This window comes from Geospiza fortis, unplaced genomic scaffold (assembly GCF_000277835.1).
Source record: "Geospiza fortis unplaced genomic scaffold, GeoFor_1.0 scaffold1425, whole genome shotgun sequence".
Lineage (NCBI taxonomy): Eukaryota > Metazoa > Chordata > Aves > Passeriformes > Thraupidae > Geospiza > Geospiza fortis.
The window spans coordinates 74,671-90,453 of record NW_005054623.1 but is presented as its reverse complement, the minus strand read 5'-3'; the positions used below and the strand labels follow the sequence as shown (position 1 = coordinate 90,453).

At 39.6% G+C, this 15,783-nt stretch overlaps 1 protein-coding gene across 1 annotated transcript in view; it reads left to right on the top strand.

Annotated features, from left to right (window-relative positions):
* Positions 1 to 15,783, top strand: part of LOC102042999 (bifunctional heparan sulfate N-deacetylase/N-sulfotransferase 3) — a 45,820-nt gene that overhangs the window by 25,385 nt on the left and 4,652 nt on the right. The window contains exons 6-12 of the mRNA XM_005430378.2: positions 7,604 to 7,786; positions 9,297 to 9,393; positions 10,240 to 10,363; positions 13,223 to 13,397; positions 13,760 to 13,930; positions 14,992 to 15,101; positions 15,552 to 15,654. Coding sequence (XP_005430435.1) covers positions 7,604 to 7,786; positions 9,297 to 9,393; positions 10,240 to 10,363; positions 13,223 to 13,397; positions 13,760 to 13,930; positions 14,992 to 15,101; positions 15,552 to 15,654 — 963 coding nt within the window. The remainder of the gene's footprint in view (positions 1 to 7,603; positions 7,787 to 9,296; positions 9,394 to 10,239; positions 10,364 to 13,222; positions 13,398 to 13,759; positions 13,931 to 14,991; positions 15,102 to 15,551; positions 15,655 to 15,783) is intronic.

Below are 15,783 nucleotides of genomic sequence, written 5' to 3'. Positions count from 1 at the left end.
AGGGAAACAGAAAAAATTAATATGAGTGCTTGAGGCATAAGCCTTTTAAATAAAAAGAATGAAGAGAATGGAAGGAAAGACAAGCAGTGGAACGTCCCTGACTTTTGGTATTCATCATGGAGGCTTGATCATGTCTGCCTGACATCCTGGCATGTGAGTACAGTAATGTCTTTTTACACATTACAATTAGGTCTTTGATTCATGCATTGCTATGTAGACTGTGTGATCACTTACTTCTGAAAATTATGATATCCCAAATACAATACAGGCTAAAAGAACAGAAGATAAATGCAGTGTTTTCTAAATATAACTGTAAATTAATATTATGCTAAAATCTACCCAAGACTCCTTCTGAGGAATGCCTTTGAAAAGACAATGCATCTGGTTTCTAAATATCTGCCTATAAACAGTTCCTGAGGTTTTAAACATTAGCCTGGCACATAGTCAGTTTAAGGACTGAGATTTGTATCTTTGTGGGGTTTAGGTTTTGTGTGTATTTATGTCATAGTTTGCAAGTCAAAGTTGGGCAAAAATTTAGGCATTAAAATGAACTCTAAGTAGCTTTAGGAGTCTCTCTGATTATGGAGTAGCATTTTGGATTTCATAAGCTTTCTTGTGTTTTCATTAAAATTGCTGTGTTTTCTTTATGTGAAACACACAGCTGTTGAGAGGATGCAAAAATTCCATTATGAGGCATTTTCAAAATGTTATTTTTCACTGATACAAAACTAAGAGAAAACACCACCCATGAATCATTACAATGTCAGCTAAACAATGTTCTCAATAATGAGTACATAAATAGTTAGTTTCCAAACCTGGAAAATGTGAGTGTGGATTAAATGTTAATCTTAACAAATTTCTTCGTTCTAATTAATTTGGAAGTGAATATCATTTTTGAAGTGTAAGTTACCAGGCTGAGACTTCAGGAACTGAGTACCCTACTCTGAAGTAAGTACCCCTAAGAATGAAGCCCAGAATTTCTCAGTGCGTTGGCTGTGCAGTGGTGTAAGAGAGTCTCTGCCTCCTGATGGTGTGCTTGATCAACCACCATGTGCAGGATAAACCACAAAAACCACAGGACTGTGTGTGCAGCTGTCAGTTTTTGCCATGAGAACCAGTGGGATGGTCCTGTTCCCGGAGCAGACGTTCTGCAGGTATGGAAGGCCTCAGGAAATGCTGCTCTGCAGATGCTGTTTGTGGAACTGGGAACCAACAGTTGCACTGGTGCAGTAGCAAATCTCATGGCTGGCAGGTTGTGTTCCTGTGCTTTGCATTGGTACCCCTGTACTGGTGGCTGGGACCTGATCTTGACCACTATTCCTGTAAGCCATCCCAAATTCTGAAGTGCCACCAAGCTGAAAAAGAGCCCAAGCACCAAGAGAACACTATTACCCACTCTTCAAGTAATACTTTTGTGTCTATCTCCTGTTAAAGATCTTGCTGGCTGCAGCAGCCCTTGGGCAAGATTGTGCTATATCAGGATCTTGCTCAAAATGTTTCACAGAAAAAGAAAAAGCAAGCTTCAGCAGCCTGTATTATCGGTGTACTGGCATTATTTCTGCCACATTATCAGCTGAATAATTGACTTACAGGGAGGTTGAGGGACTTGCACTGATTCAGCCAGGGAATTCTGGGGCAAAGCTGCAAAGAAAACATGCATTGTAGGAGTGTGTAGTGATGAGTATTTTATCCAGTCAGACACATCTTTAGTTTATTGTCTCACATAGTTACTGCTTTTCATACCACTGTACTGTCTTTAAAACATTTTAGCAAGTATTTTTCCTGACACACTAGTTAGAATCTTCAGTGATTTCAGATTCATCTCTCTCTGCAATATGCCGTGAAGTTCTTGGATTAGTAAAACAATTTTCTGTTCAGTGTTTCTTAGAACAAAATTGTACCAGTTTCCCAAATCTGTCCCTTGTAGGAAGTGAGCCATTAGGTTTTGAGTTATGTTTAATGAAGAGGTCAGTATAGACACTGCTATCAGCTGTACCATTGCTTCTCAGATCCTTTGAACTGCAGAGGATACAGATCTGGAGCTTTTCTATCCGATGAGATGAATGTTGAAGGGTAACCAACAGTTCATGAAATTTTTCTGTACCTTTTCTTCCCCTAAGAAGAACAAACAGAATGCAGTAATTGCATTACGTGCACTTACATGCACTTCCTTGCAAAGTACTGTGTGTCTGCAGATGGAAAGGAAAGGGAAAATGCCCTGTGGAGAGGAATTTGGTGAAAGCCTTCAAATGGTTGACAGCCCAACAATGAAACTAATGTGTAGCCAGCTGTGTGCTCTTGACGTGGTTACAGCAGTGCTGATGAAGAGGAAAGGCTGTTAATGCTTTAGGCACTTTGACTGATCTTAAAATAATTGTAATCTTTGTGTGCGTTCAGTTCTAAGTATTATTTTCTTCTAATTTTTACCTCTCCCCAGTTGCAGTGAGTAGAGCTGTTATTAAACTAATTGACTTGCAGCAAGGGAGGAATTATCTCCTTTAGCACTGAAAATGAGAGGATTTGTATGAGCATCAGCAGAACTTGCTGTGTCTTAATGTGACCCTGAACTGGCACTACAGAAGAAAATCAAAATCAAAGCCATTCAGACTCAGATCTTCCCTTTCTGTCTATCTTGCTTGGCACAACCTCATGTTTAACTGTACTGAGTGTGAGAAGCAGGAAAGTTGGTTCAGTTTGACAGGCTTACCCCATTTCATGGGTGAGAAAGGCATCAATTCCATCTCTGCCCTCCTCTCATGCCTGTGACTCCAGCAATAGTTGCCATCAGTTGGGGCAGGGTGAGAAATCAGTTTGGCCAAACGTTTTGGCTGACTGCAGAACACAAGTATTCTTTGCCTTCCTATCTATTCTTTAAAACCCACCTATAAAAGCCAGACAGAGACTGGTATTTTGTGGGTGGAATAAGAAAGGAAAACAAAAAAATCCTAAGTGAACAGTCAGTGTGGAGGCACTGTGGAACAGACAAGAATAGCTGTCTCTTTAGAGCTGATTCCTTCTAACAGTGGGCAGGAAATGCATTGAAACTGTGGCAATCAGAAATCTTTACTCTTCTGTGATCCTTAAAATTCTTGAATGGAAAGCTTTGTGCCAGTGGTTTAAAGTGAAGCAAGTCTTTTGAACAGTAGTACCATTAGTCAGCAGGGCAATGAGCAGCAGCAGAAAATAAACTTGAGGTTCCTGCCTGTCAGATCAACAATTCAGAACTACATCAAATACATGATTTTTTTTGAGCTCATAACTCTTCCCTGGCTCCATTGTATTTATGGTGGAGACACCACTGTGTAAATGGAGTGGACAGGTCCATGGCAGCTGTGAAAGCAGCAGGACAACCTCAGGGCTAAAAAGGGACTTGCAAGCTGGAATCTCCGTGGTAGAATCGAACACAGCTTTTCTGCAAGCATCGAGGTCTGAAAGGACTGTCTTTCAGCTATTAAAAATACTTATTCAATGTAGACTCTGCTCTGATTTGTTGTTCCATCACTTTGGCAGTCTAATGGAGCAAAACCTGCTGTTACTGACTCTGAATAGCTGAAACAAAACTGTTTGGTGTCACTTGGAAACAATAGCAGAACTGCAAACAATGTGCACAATGCCAAATTAATTGGAATATAGGTGGTGTGAGAGTTGGCTGTACTCTCCTGGCCTGTAAACATGTGCTCAGTAGCTAAAATAGCAGCAATATTCCAAATTGGTAATGCATCTGCTGTGAGTACCTAGCTGAGACCACAGAATTGATTGTCAATCATAATTCAACTTCAGTTTGAAGGGTTGTGCATAACTTCATTGGGTTGGGAGGCCTCAATGCTCCTTGTAAGGTTCTTGCACAGATGGGAGGGTGACATAGTGCCTGTGACTAACGTACCTTGATGACTGGTTTATTAGTAGGAATTTATTCAAGTTGGAATTGCCTGCAATAGATCTATATATAGTAAAAAAATAAGTGCCCAGTATGTAATAAGTGTTCATTACCTGGTTTTTTTTTTCAATACCAGCTCTTCTAGTTGTAGATTTGAAATGCCAAAATAATTAAACTCTTCGAGATCATCAATGTCCTGTGAGTCTCAGACTTCCCTCCACTTGCCTTTCTGCTGCACTTGATGTCTGAAAAAAGTCTTCTCTCTGCTCTGGGGTCTGATCCTGGCAGCTTAAGAGAGACTCCTTGAAGAAGCCAGGGGCCCTAGGAAGGGCTAGTCACTCTTGGGAACGGCAATATCATTCCTTTGGGAGGCAGACACCTCTGTTTTATCAGAAAACAACAGCTGTTACTAAGACTCCAGAAGCTTGCTTTGAGTAGTGTCCTTGTTGTATATTTTCAATAGGTGCAGCATCCTAATAATCTTGATTTTTGTAGTGATCAGTACTTTTTAAAATACCCAGCCAGCTAACATCCATCACTAGAAGTTGGGTAACTTGTTGCGTTGTTTCCTTCTGTGTAAGTTGTTTATCAAGCATCTCTCTGCTCTTGATACATAAATTAGATCATGCTGGTTCATCTTTTCCTGAGACATGATTTAATAGCAGCAGCTCCTTCTCAGTCTCAGCTCCGGTTTGTTGACCTAAAAGCTGTTGCCTCTAACTGGGAAATGTTGTAGTAAGGAAATAAACTGTATGGAATGAGCAGTCAAAAAGATAAAAGCTCTTTCTCCTGACTACTTGTTCTCATTTCCCTACATTTCTGCAGTACCAGTCAGAATCCCAAATAAGATCAAGACTCAGGAAGGAGAGCAAATGAAACTTAGACCCTTTCACTCTGGGGAAGAAGAAAATCCAGAGGAGAAGCTGGAAGGAGAAGGCAGAGCACAGGAGAGCACCTTTGCAGCTCTGATGTGAAAATGTGTGAGAGCAGGAAAGGAGCTGCTGCCCAGAGGCCAGATTTAGTCCCATAGCATCATTTAAAAAACTGTCTGCATTCCATTTCAGTTCCCTTGTGAAGGATATTAAATCCTGTGGAGAGTGTGCATTGAAGTGCAACCAAGATGATGGTTTGTTTATGAGGAACAGCTAAAAAAGGGTGATCCTTCTGCACTGAAATAAAGAAAATGCTGAGATGCCTGAAAGAAATTATTTGAGAAGAGTGCTGGAAATAATAAAATCAAATCAGCTCTTTTTATCTGAAAGGGAGGTTAAAATGCTTGTTAGAGTAAATGTAAATATATTCACAGCTGCTTCCCTATTGAAGAAGGAATAAAGAAATATATGAAGTTCTGTTTGTATTTTACAGCATTTCCCAGAGGTGGAAGATTTTTGAATAAATAGTGTTATTTACTAGGTCTAGCCCTGGGACATGGCCACAAAGGATTCCTTTTAGAGCTCCTAAAAGAATCCTAAAAGGATGCTGGTTCCAAGAGAGTACATCTTTAGAAGCAAGAGAGTAAATCTTTAGCATGCTATTAGTTGCAGAGAAAGAATAATGGTTCTTGTTAATTAGAACTTGTTTGAATGACTCAGAACATGGTATGATAGAGCAAATTACAGCATCATAAACCCAGTATGGAAGGGAAAAAAATAATCATTGTGTTTTGTCCTGGTGTGAAATGGCACCACCTGCAGATGGAAGGGCATTGGTGTGTGTTCCCATCCTTCTGCACAGGGAAGTGGGGAGTGATCCACCAGCCCTCTCAGCTGCTCCGTGATATTTATGATGCCATCTAGAAGAGTCTTTTTCTACAATGTAAAGCCATGTATCTGCTTGCCTAAGTATGGATTTCTTTACAAGATTCAGCCATTTAAGTTTTCAACCAGCATTTGATCATCTTTGTGCTGTAAATAATTAACCATAAAGTATTTGACTTAAAAAATATAACTAAAATGGGAGCTTAGGTCTCAGGTAATTTTTCCCTTTCACTGACACAGTTTTGTATGCTGGAAATTATTTATGATGATATTTATGATGATATCCAGTCAATTTCTGAGCCTGTACTGGCATTCTTGAAATTACAGTGATATTCTCTTCAGGGAAAGAATAATTATATTTTCCCTGAACTAGCAATCTTTTCAACTTCTATTGCTTTTTCTTTCATGGCAGTGCAAGTAGCTGTTGGCAGGTAAGGAGTTGCCAGGAGGTGAATTGACATTAAAATGTCAGAGTTCAGCCCACATGTAGGAAAGAAAGGGGCTGTCAGGAAAGCAGGTTAACCTTTTTATGGAAACCTGCTGATTGTGACTTTAGTGAGAACAACGTGGTCCTGTGGCTGCTCTGTTCCTGCTTTGAGAACTGAGATGAAAAAGGAAACTTGAAAAGGTTACACATCTGGTGCCTAAAGGGAAGGGGTTTTCAATCTCAGTCCTGCCCACAAAGATCATCTCCTAGTGATTTAGCACTGTGTATCTTGTGATTTTACTGTAAATACCAGCTTTTCATTATTTTCTTTTTCTTTCTTTAAGCTGAGGACTGGAATTCCTTTACAAAATATTAACTTCAGTTCCTGAACTAATTTCAGCATTATGACCATGATAAGCTTTTCTTTTTTTTTGAAGCGGCTTACTTCAGGTTTTACTTTAAATAGAAATTGCTCATTCATGGCATTAGCAGATTTATTTATAAAAAGAGTCATGTTTCTAATTTTTTAAATGGAAATTAGTCTGGAAAGTTCATCTTGAGGATGTTCTACTTGGAAAAGAACTTAAAGAAAGAAATCACTGGTGGAGAGGTGAGGATTTGCAGATTTCAGCGTAAGAGCAGACTGTTGCATCAGTGAAAAACTTCCTTGGAAAGGGATCACGGTAGAAAATGGGCAGTTCTGTCTGCAGCCCTTCCTCAGTCCTTGAGAGCCCATCCTTGCAGTCTGTGCATCCCTGCTCTGTTCACCAGCTGAGTTTAGGTGTATCCAAAAATGCCCTTCCTGTGAGAAACCTTCATGGAAGCACTGCTTCCATTGGGAGTGCAGAAGTGCAGTTGGAGCAAGGGCTGCAATGGGAGGGTGTATCTGGGTATCACCTTCATAGTAAGATACTACGAGAGTAACATACCAGCAGCCTTCAAACTTTTGGTGTTTTTTGTTTGGGAATATTCCATGCAGTTATTTGAAAGTACTCAGGTTTCAGATTTTGTTTTGGTCTGTTTTGCATATTAAAATCACAGCAGTAGAGCTCAGCTGCTTCTCTAGTCTGTGGCTTCTTTACTCTTCCATGAAAACAGAAATTATATTATAAACAGATATTATATTATGGTATGGTATAGTATAGTATATTATAGTATAGTATATACAGAAATATATATTTTTTTAACATTGCATTTATATTCCCCTTAAAGTAAAGCAGTGGGCACTGTTTTTGCTGTGTGCTATGAAGTAAGTGCACATAAAGGTTCTGTCAGTGTTGCCCAAGCCCAGGGTAGCACTGCACATCCTGCAGCTCACAGAGCTCATGGCACCCGTTCCAGCGATTTCCTCACTGCTTGCATTGAGTTGACTGAGCAGAAGGATGTGATTCAGGGAGGGGCCAGGGCAGTAAGGGCTGTGTGAGTGTGATCGAGGTTTGCTGCCCAAAGAGCAAAATGCAAATGAGATTTCCATTACCTGGAGCTGCACTGCCATCTAGCGATGCAAGGACTCGAGGTGTGCTGTTCATTTTGTCTCCACAGATCAGCATCTTCATGACACACCTGTCCAATTACGGCAACGACCGCCTGGGCTTGTACACCTTTGTCAATCTGGCCAACTTCGTGCATACCTGGACAAACCTGAAACTGCAAACCCTGCCCCCCGTCCAGCTGGCTCACAAGTATTTTGAGCTATTCCCTGAGCAGAAGGACCCTCTCTGGCAGGTGAAGGCTGAGCGAGAGATCAGAAAAAATTGTCTTGGTGGTTTTTTTAAAATTCTTTGTTTCAGGTTCTTGTTGAGAAAAGCAGTATATTTTTAAGTTTGTTCCATAAAACGGGCAACTGAAGCTTCAGGATGAGATTGTGGTCCCTTGTCACTTGTTAAAGGCCATGTAATTAATATGCATTAGGATGTGCAATTAAAATTACCTTTAATTTGTTTTATTTGTGACACTACTTGCCTTCAAAAATGTGGGGAAAGGCAGGCAAGTGCATGTTGTGTTATTTCTCTTCTCCTTTTGGAACTAACACGAGTAAAGCATTTGACAGGCAGATTTATATGCATCTTCTAGCAGTTAAAGAAATGAGTCTTTCTCCAAGTGTGTAAGGAGAAGAGAGCATCCAAAAAGAGAAAAGAGCATTAAGATACCTAATTAGCCAAGTGGAAATAGATGAGATAATCAGAAGTTATTCACAATAGGTTGGGAACTGCCCAAGGAAGAAATTTGTCAAGAAGCTGTAGATACCTGAGTCCTGACAGTGATAATATTAACCCAAATAAAATCCTATTAAGGTGGCTTGGTGGAAATACTCTAAGGAGCAAACTTTACTGAATCAAACATAAAAATGTATTTAAGCTTGCTTACTAAAATGTTTTCCAGTGTTGAATATTGAATTGCCAACTTAGGGTCTGAGATTGCAAATTTGTACTTACATATGCATCTTGAAATTCATGCTGGTTTTGAATAAAACATTGAACTAGAGGGGGAAATGTCAAGGATTTTGCATAATACTGAGAATAATTTTTAAAATGGAAATTAGCCTGTAGCCAAATTACTTGGAAAATTATAATTACCTAGAATTGTAATTATAAAAAAGACATTTTTAAGTTACAGTGACTAAGACGTACTGTATGTGGTGCATTTTGTCCATAATTGATGCGATTTTGAATACAGATATATATTCTTAAAGCCTTAGAGGGGTACATGAAGATAATTCTCTTCATGTCAGTGCCGTGTTGCCAAACAACAGTGTCAAAAATTGTTTGTGAGTAGCACTTCCAGAACAAATTTAAACTCATTCAATTGTGAAGCAGCAAAGATTAAAGATTAATATTAGGTACCGATTTGAAATGGAAGATCAGAATATGTATTTGTGAATAGAAAGCCTTAAATCATAGTCAGCTTACTCTTTTAGTTTTAAAATGCAGCATATATAGTGTGGTAGCTGTTACAGGAATGGGGCAACTATATATGTGTAGGATATACTTCTTCAACATGTTTCTCCTTAAAAAAAATTCCAGACTCTTAAGCAAATCAGGTTCTGACCTGGTTACATTGGAAATAGCGTTCAGAATTGCTGGAATAGTTCTGGAATGCATTGATTCTCAGTCATAAGGAAAAATAATAATTTCTGTTAAGAATATTTGTACATGGGTGAAAAATAGGTAATTTATATATGAACCTTTTCAGATGTGATTACCAATGAAATTCTGAGTTTTCTTCTCTGTTTTAGAACCCCTGTGATGACAAACGGCACAAAGATATCTGGTCTAAGGAAAAAACCTGTGACCGGTTACCAAAATTCTTGGTTGTAGGACCCCAGAAAACTGGTGAGATTTTCTTTTATTACAACAAGATAGGCTGTAAGTTCAAATGCATCAAACAATTAACTACTGCTGACTCAGGCTGCTGTGTAGAGATCTTGATCATCCAAGAGCATTTTTTTAGTTTTGGATACCATGCAAATATAGCTTAAATCATGTAAAATTAGAACAGCAGTCAGTACCCATTGAAAATGCAGAGTTCAGGTGTGTGACAGTTTTTTTGTGTGTGTCATTTATGCCAAAATGAGTAAACTTTGATAAAGAGGTGAACAAGACAGACAAGCTCTTGTCAAAGTGGAAGAGGGAAAAGGACAGGACAGAGACATCTTTCAAATGGGTTGGATTCTGAATTGCAAGTTCTTGTGTGTGTCTTGTTTATAGAATATTTTTATTTCTTGGCATTTTTTTCAAGTCAAGAAGTTCCTAATGGGCCGTTTTAATTACAAGATTGGACTAGTCTATGGTTACTCAATGGTTATTTTTCTTCTCTGTAATCAGGAAATTGCAAAATTACTTTCATCTTCACCAATCCCCAAAAGCTACTGAATGCAACATTTTAAAATAATTTTTGTGACAGTCTCATATACATAAATAATTATTTTTTAAAACACGACTATTTTAATTTGGAAAAATAAATTTCAACACTGGTACTTCAGTTGTCTTTATTGACTAGTTACAGTTCTTTAAATGTCCTAATTCTAAAAGCTCAGAAAGTGCAGGATCTTAGGTGACATAAATCGACATCCCCTCAGTGAAGTGAAATGGAATAAAGCTGATTTAGTCCCATCTGCAGGCCAAAAAATACGTGTGTGTTTTTTAATTTTAAATCTTGGACTTTTATCCTATTTGCAGGTACTACAGCCTTGTATTTGTTCCTGATCATGCATCCTTCCATCATTAGTAACTCCCCCAGCCCAAAAACCTTTGAGGAGGTACAGTTCTTTAATAGAAATAACTACCACAGGGGGATTGATTGGTAAGATGGGTTATTAGTATAAATATAAAAGTTTATATATTGTGAACAATAGAAAAATGACATTACTGTTGGTAGTGGTAACTGTGCATATATAAAGTGAGATAAGAATTAACCTTCAGTGTCTTTCTGAAATGAGAAATAAATGCAAGTGAATAATGATCTTACTACAGAATATCTTAAATGCACTAACTTTGTGAGGCTTTCTTGTAAATATCTAGATATGAATATGTGCAGAGCAGTAACAAAATAACATATTTCTTGTTACACATGCCTTTGAAAGTGGGACAGTAATGGTTGGTAGTTGGATATATGGACACAAAAGTTATGTTCCTGCTGGAAATCTTATTTCTTAAGAGAAAAACAAAGATACAATCAAGAAGAGGCATTTCTTCCTTTAAATAGAATATAGCAGTAGCAATAATGTAAATAATAAAAAATGGGGGCAGGGAAAGCCTCTCAAAATGTTCTTTAAAAAAGATCAGGTAATTGGAGAATGTGTCTGTGTGGGTCAGTAAGTGGTGCTGAGACAGAGCCTGTGTCCCTGCTGCCTCGTTCACTGTGGCTCCCTGGGAGTCACCAGGCACAGGTGCACCTGAAGGTCATTCCTGATTCCTCTGTTTTCCCCAAGTGCTGCACTGTAGAGCACTGCAGCATGAAAGCTGCTGACATGCTGTAGCAGCTGGGGAGCACCAGTGAAGGATTATTGATTTCTTGTCCTGTTTCTTTATTTTGCCCCCAGTTTAAGGGAGAATACTTTTATTGCCTTTGACTCTGTATTCATCCATAAAATGAGCAGGGTGAAGGCTGTTCTGTGCTCTCAGTGCAGACACATCAGATGCAGTTTGTTTGCACACCACTCGTGTTCCCAGAGGTGTAATTGCTGTGGCACATTCTCACTGGGAAGGGTGCTGAGTCAGCTCTTGTGCCAGTGGAGAGGTGCTGGATGAATGAATGAGTGAGTGGCACTGGGAAATGGCTGCTGAGGCATTGGCAGCCAGTGAGGAGGACGTGCAGGCGAGGCAGAGCAGCTCCATGCTGATGGAGCAGCCCAAGTACAGCAAGCCTGTTCTTCCACAAAATCCATGTTTTCATGTTGCTGGAAAACTACTGTGCTGCTTCTCTCTTTCCTCCTGCCTTATCTGCTTCCCTAAGGTGCAGGTACAATTTGGCTGCCACATACATGTTCAGATTACCTTCATCTTAATCTGGCTCTGTGTGTAAAGCCCACAGTGGTCAGCCTGTCTAAACCAGGCACATCCCTTGGACAGGTTCTCACCACAGCACCCCCTCTGTGCCCCACCACCCCTGCCAGGTTCCCACAGTTAAGTCTCAGATCCTCAGAACTCCCTCTTGGTGTAGTTGCCTAATTGTTAGATTTGCATTCTGACTGCCTGGCAGATCTCTCAGACCACCTAGTCTGATAGTGTGCTTCAATGATAGCTTGTAATGAGCTTCTTTGTAATTAGATACAAGGGCTCTCCTCATTAGTCCATTAATTGGCTGGTATTCCTGCAAGAATCACAAATAGCAATCAGTTCAATTTTGTTTACGGTTGTGGAGATAGAGCTTTGTCCCTGAGCTGCCTCCTAGTCTTTGTCCAAGGATGGATTTAGAGCAGGGCCAACTACAGAAGCAGAAGAGGATTCTTTTAGCCCTCAGAAGCTCAGTATTGCCCTTTTGAAAGCTGTGTAGGTGTAAATTGTAGGCTTCCAACAGACATGACAGAATAGTAAGATAAGAACTGACAGATAACAACTTCTTGCTGTCGTTGAAATGCAGAAGTCTAAACTTCTAAGAAGTTCTTAAAAAACTTCTAAGGAGTTCTAAGAAGTCTAAATTTCTATGTCTAGACTTCTAAGAAGTCTAAACAGTCCTGCATTTCTTTATGTAAGCTTTGTTACAGGTTTCTTGGGCAAGTTTCCCTAAAGCCTTCTCAGCTTCATCATTCTCATCAAATCAGCCCTAACACTTCTGGGAAATAAAAGTCCACTGACTTCAGTGGTTACAATTTCAGAGCCAACAAGAGCCCATCATTTGTATTGGAAGTGGCTCATTTGTATGAACAGAGCAAAGTCTAAGCACTGGAGGAAATCTCGGTCTTTAAGCATGGTCTTCAGAAGAGGCTGTTTAAATAACATTTATTTTCTCCGTACAGGTTAACTGAAAAGTCAAGATGGCCAAAATTTCCAATTTATTGTTTTCCCCAGCAATAACAAGAAGTGATCTGAGGGCCAGGGATAGAGAAGTCCTTGGATGACAAGGCAATTGCAGGAATTTAACTACAGCTTCATAACAGATGAGGAAAGCTCACAAAAAACCCTAAAACAACTACAACCCAAATTTCCCCCAAAATATGACTCACATAAAAATAAGTGAATTCTGTCACTGCCCAGAAATCTTTTACTTGATGAAGCTGTGGGGGATTGTTTCAGTGCACCTTCCCATATAAACAGCCTCTTCTCAGTGAAAGCATCTGATTGATACTAAGTAGCTTTTTCTTACAGTATTGCAGTTCAGTTGATGTCAGCAAAAGGCCAAATTTGGAAAACTCAATTCCTACTTTAGATTTCAGCAGTTTGTTCTGACTGAAAAGTGAGAACTCGTGAATTTTAAATACATAAATACTGTAACATTTTTATCCAGTTGAAAAAAAAACTGTAATGTCTAGTTACATTTAGTGAGAAGGAGGCTAGTACCAAGTAAAATATGGTCAAAGATACAATGTAAGCTTTGGTTTGCTTTCTTTTTTTTTGCACTTAGGCTTTTATTTTAATTGAGTATAGAATAAAGTATGCTTAACAGATTTATCAGCCTTTGTGTGATTTTTAAGTAATTCTGAGGATGATGTTGCTTTCCCAGGTACATGGATTTCTTTCCAACTCCTTCTAATGTCACCACTGACTTCCTCTTTGAGAAGAGTGCCAACTATTTCCATTCTGAGGAAGCTCCCAAGAGAGCTGCTTCCCTCATCCCCAAGGCCAAAATCATCACCATCCTCATTGACCCGTCGGACCGCGCCTACTCCTGGTACCAGGTGTGCACTTGGGAGAACATGGGCAGGCTCCAGGCCAGGTTTCCACCCTGAATCCTCTCAGGATATATCCCTATAGTCAGTGAGCATCTGTGATCACCCATGGGTTATGTGTCATATTTTAAGGGTTAAAACACCAGTAACCACTTCTTCAAGTTATCTGTGATGCAAGCATGTAAAAATGATTACTTAATTAATTAATGCAATCAGCACATACAGAAATTAGTATATAGACGCAGTTATATAGTTAATGCTCAAAATACAGGATAGGCTAAGAAATTTTTGTCAGTAAGAGCGGCCAGTTTTGCCTTGTTTCCCCAGCTTTTGTGATCTGTAAAGTTCCAGCAATGTCACTTCTTTTACAGCATCAGCGATCCCACGAAGACCCCGCAGCTCTGAAATTCAGCTTCTATCAGGTGATCACAGCTGGCCCTCGAGCCCCCTCTGAGCTCAGAGCTCTGCAGAAGAGATGCCTGGCACCTGGATGGTATGCTACCCACATTGAGAGATGGCTCACTTACTTCCCACCTTACCAGGTGAACAAGACTCTTGTCATCCTCATCCTCTCTCTCACTCTCACTGTCTCTGTCTCTCTCTCTCTCTGTATATATATATATATATGTATATGTATGTGTGTATATATATATGCTGTCCTTAAAGTTTACCTTTGTAAAAGTCTTGCCTACAGACTGCTGATCTCCAGGATATTCTCCAAATCATTACCCTCCTTCTGACCCCGTGTAAGGTCAAGCTTCAAAAGATGCACATCCTAAGCCCTGAGTGTCATGTGATAACAGCAGACCAGGCAGACACTATCACATGATTGCTATCTCCTTGGGGATTTATTTCTGGAATGGAATTTTGTGACATTGGCAGCGTGTCTGGCACTGCTCCCCACCCAACAGTTAGAGGGAGGTTGGCTGCAATCCCAACCTTCTGTTTATCCAGGGCTCTTGTAGCTGAGACAAGTTGGCTGGAGTCTGCACCTTCTGTTTCCCCAGAGTGTGCCAAGGAAGCTCTGATGCATCTAGCTGCTGTTATTCCCTACATACTCTCTTTTCAGCCAGCCTTGTATATCTCTTCATGAGTTGCACGATGCTGTAATATCCTGACTCTTGAATGAAATTCTCCTCATTATGTTTTCATTAGCTTTTCTCCACAAGTAACCCATGAATATTGAATAATATGCATTGCCATGCAGATTTTTGCCAGATTTTATGTCCCACAGTGATAGTGAAGAATCAGCCCTGATGGCCTTATGTTTTATCTGGAAAAATAGTAGCCATTAATATAATTTTTTCTTGGCTGGGCCAATCTCTGTGACTTTCCTGACAGTATTTCTTATCTTTCTAGATCCTTCACTGCTATTTCTCTGTTGTCACAACAGCTGCCAATGCAATATAATTTCAAATTTAATTAAAATGCTATTTACCCTGCTCCCAGATCATTAATGATGATGACAATTAAGAATGGGCCCATTATTGTTCCCTGGGGCAGTATCCTTCATATGATGGAGTTTTACAGAGGTGGAAGTTTCAGTTGCAAGCCTGAAATAATGAATTTCAATTTAAACCTCCATTTATTTTCTCTGTTGTAGTTGCTGATTATTGATGGACAGCAGCTGAGAACTGACCCATCTACTGTAATGGATGAAGTACAGAAGTTTCTGGGAGTCTCTCCTCATTATAATTACTCTGAAGCCCTAACGTGAGTTAATCAGTTCATCATTTTCACTTGTTCCTACATTCCTAAAATACCAGCTAGCCTGTAAGTCAGCTCACTGCAGAACAAAGCCCTTCATAGTTCCTTGAGCTGTCAGTAGGGTGAATTGTTCAGAACACAGTTTGGGGTTAAATGTTCTGTGCATCATTCACTGAGCCACTTGGCTGTAACAGAAGTAGAGCTCTGACAGACAAAGTGCTGCTTTGTGAGAATTGCATATGAATTTTCCAATGGATCAAAATGAGTTTTACTTCCATAAGTGGAACATGAAATGCTGATTTGCAGAAACAGAAAGAAAATAGAATAATTTATTTTTGGCATTAGCTGAAAAACAGATTCAGTTATATCGGTCAGGAATGTAACATCCAGTCCTTTGGATTCTGACTCCTAGATTTGATTACGCACAAATTTTGCACTGCACAATGTTTGTTTCAGGTTCGATTCTCATAAAGGATTCTGGTGTCAGCTCTTGGAAGAAGGAAAAACCAAGTGTCTTGGAAAGAGCAAAGGCAGAAAGTACCCTCCTATGGATTCTGAGGTAAAGCATGCTGGTCATTGGCATTGTACAGGAATTCAGTTGGCACATACAGGACATGACACAAGCAAAATCATGAGAAGGGAGAAAAGACAAAATAAAGTAGAAGTTAGTTATTTGGCCACCTTTCCC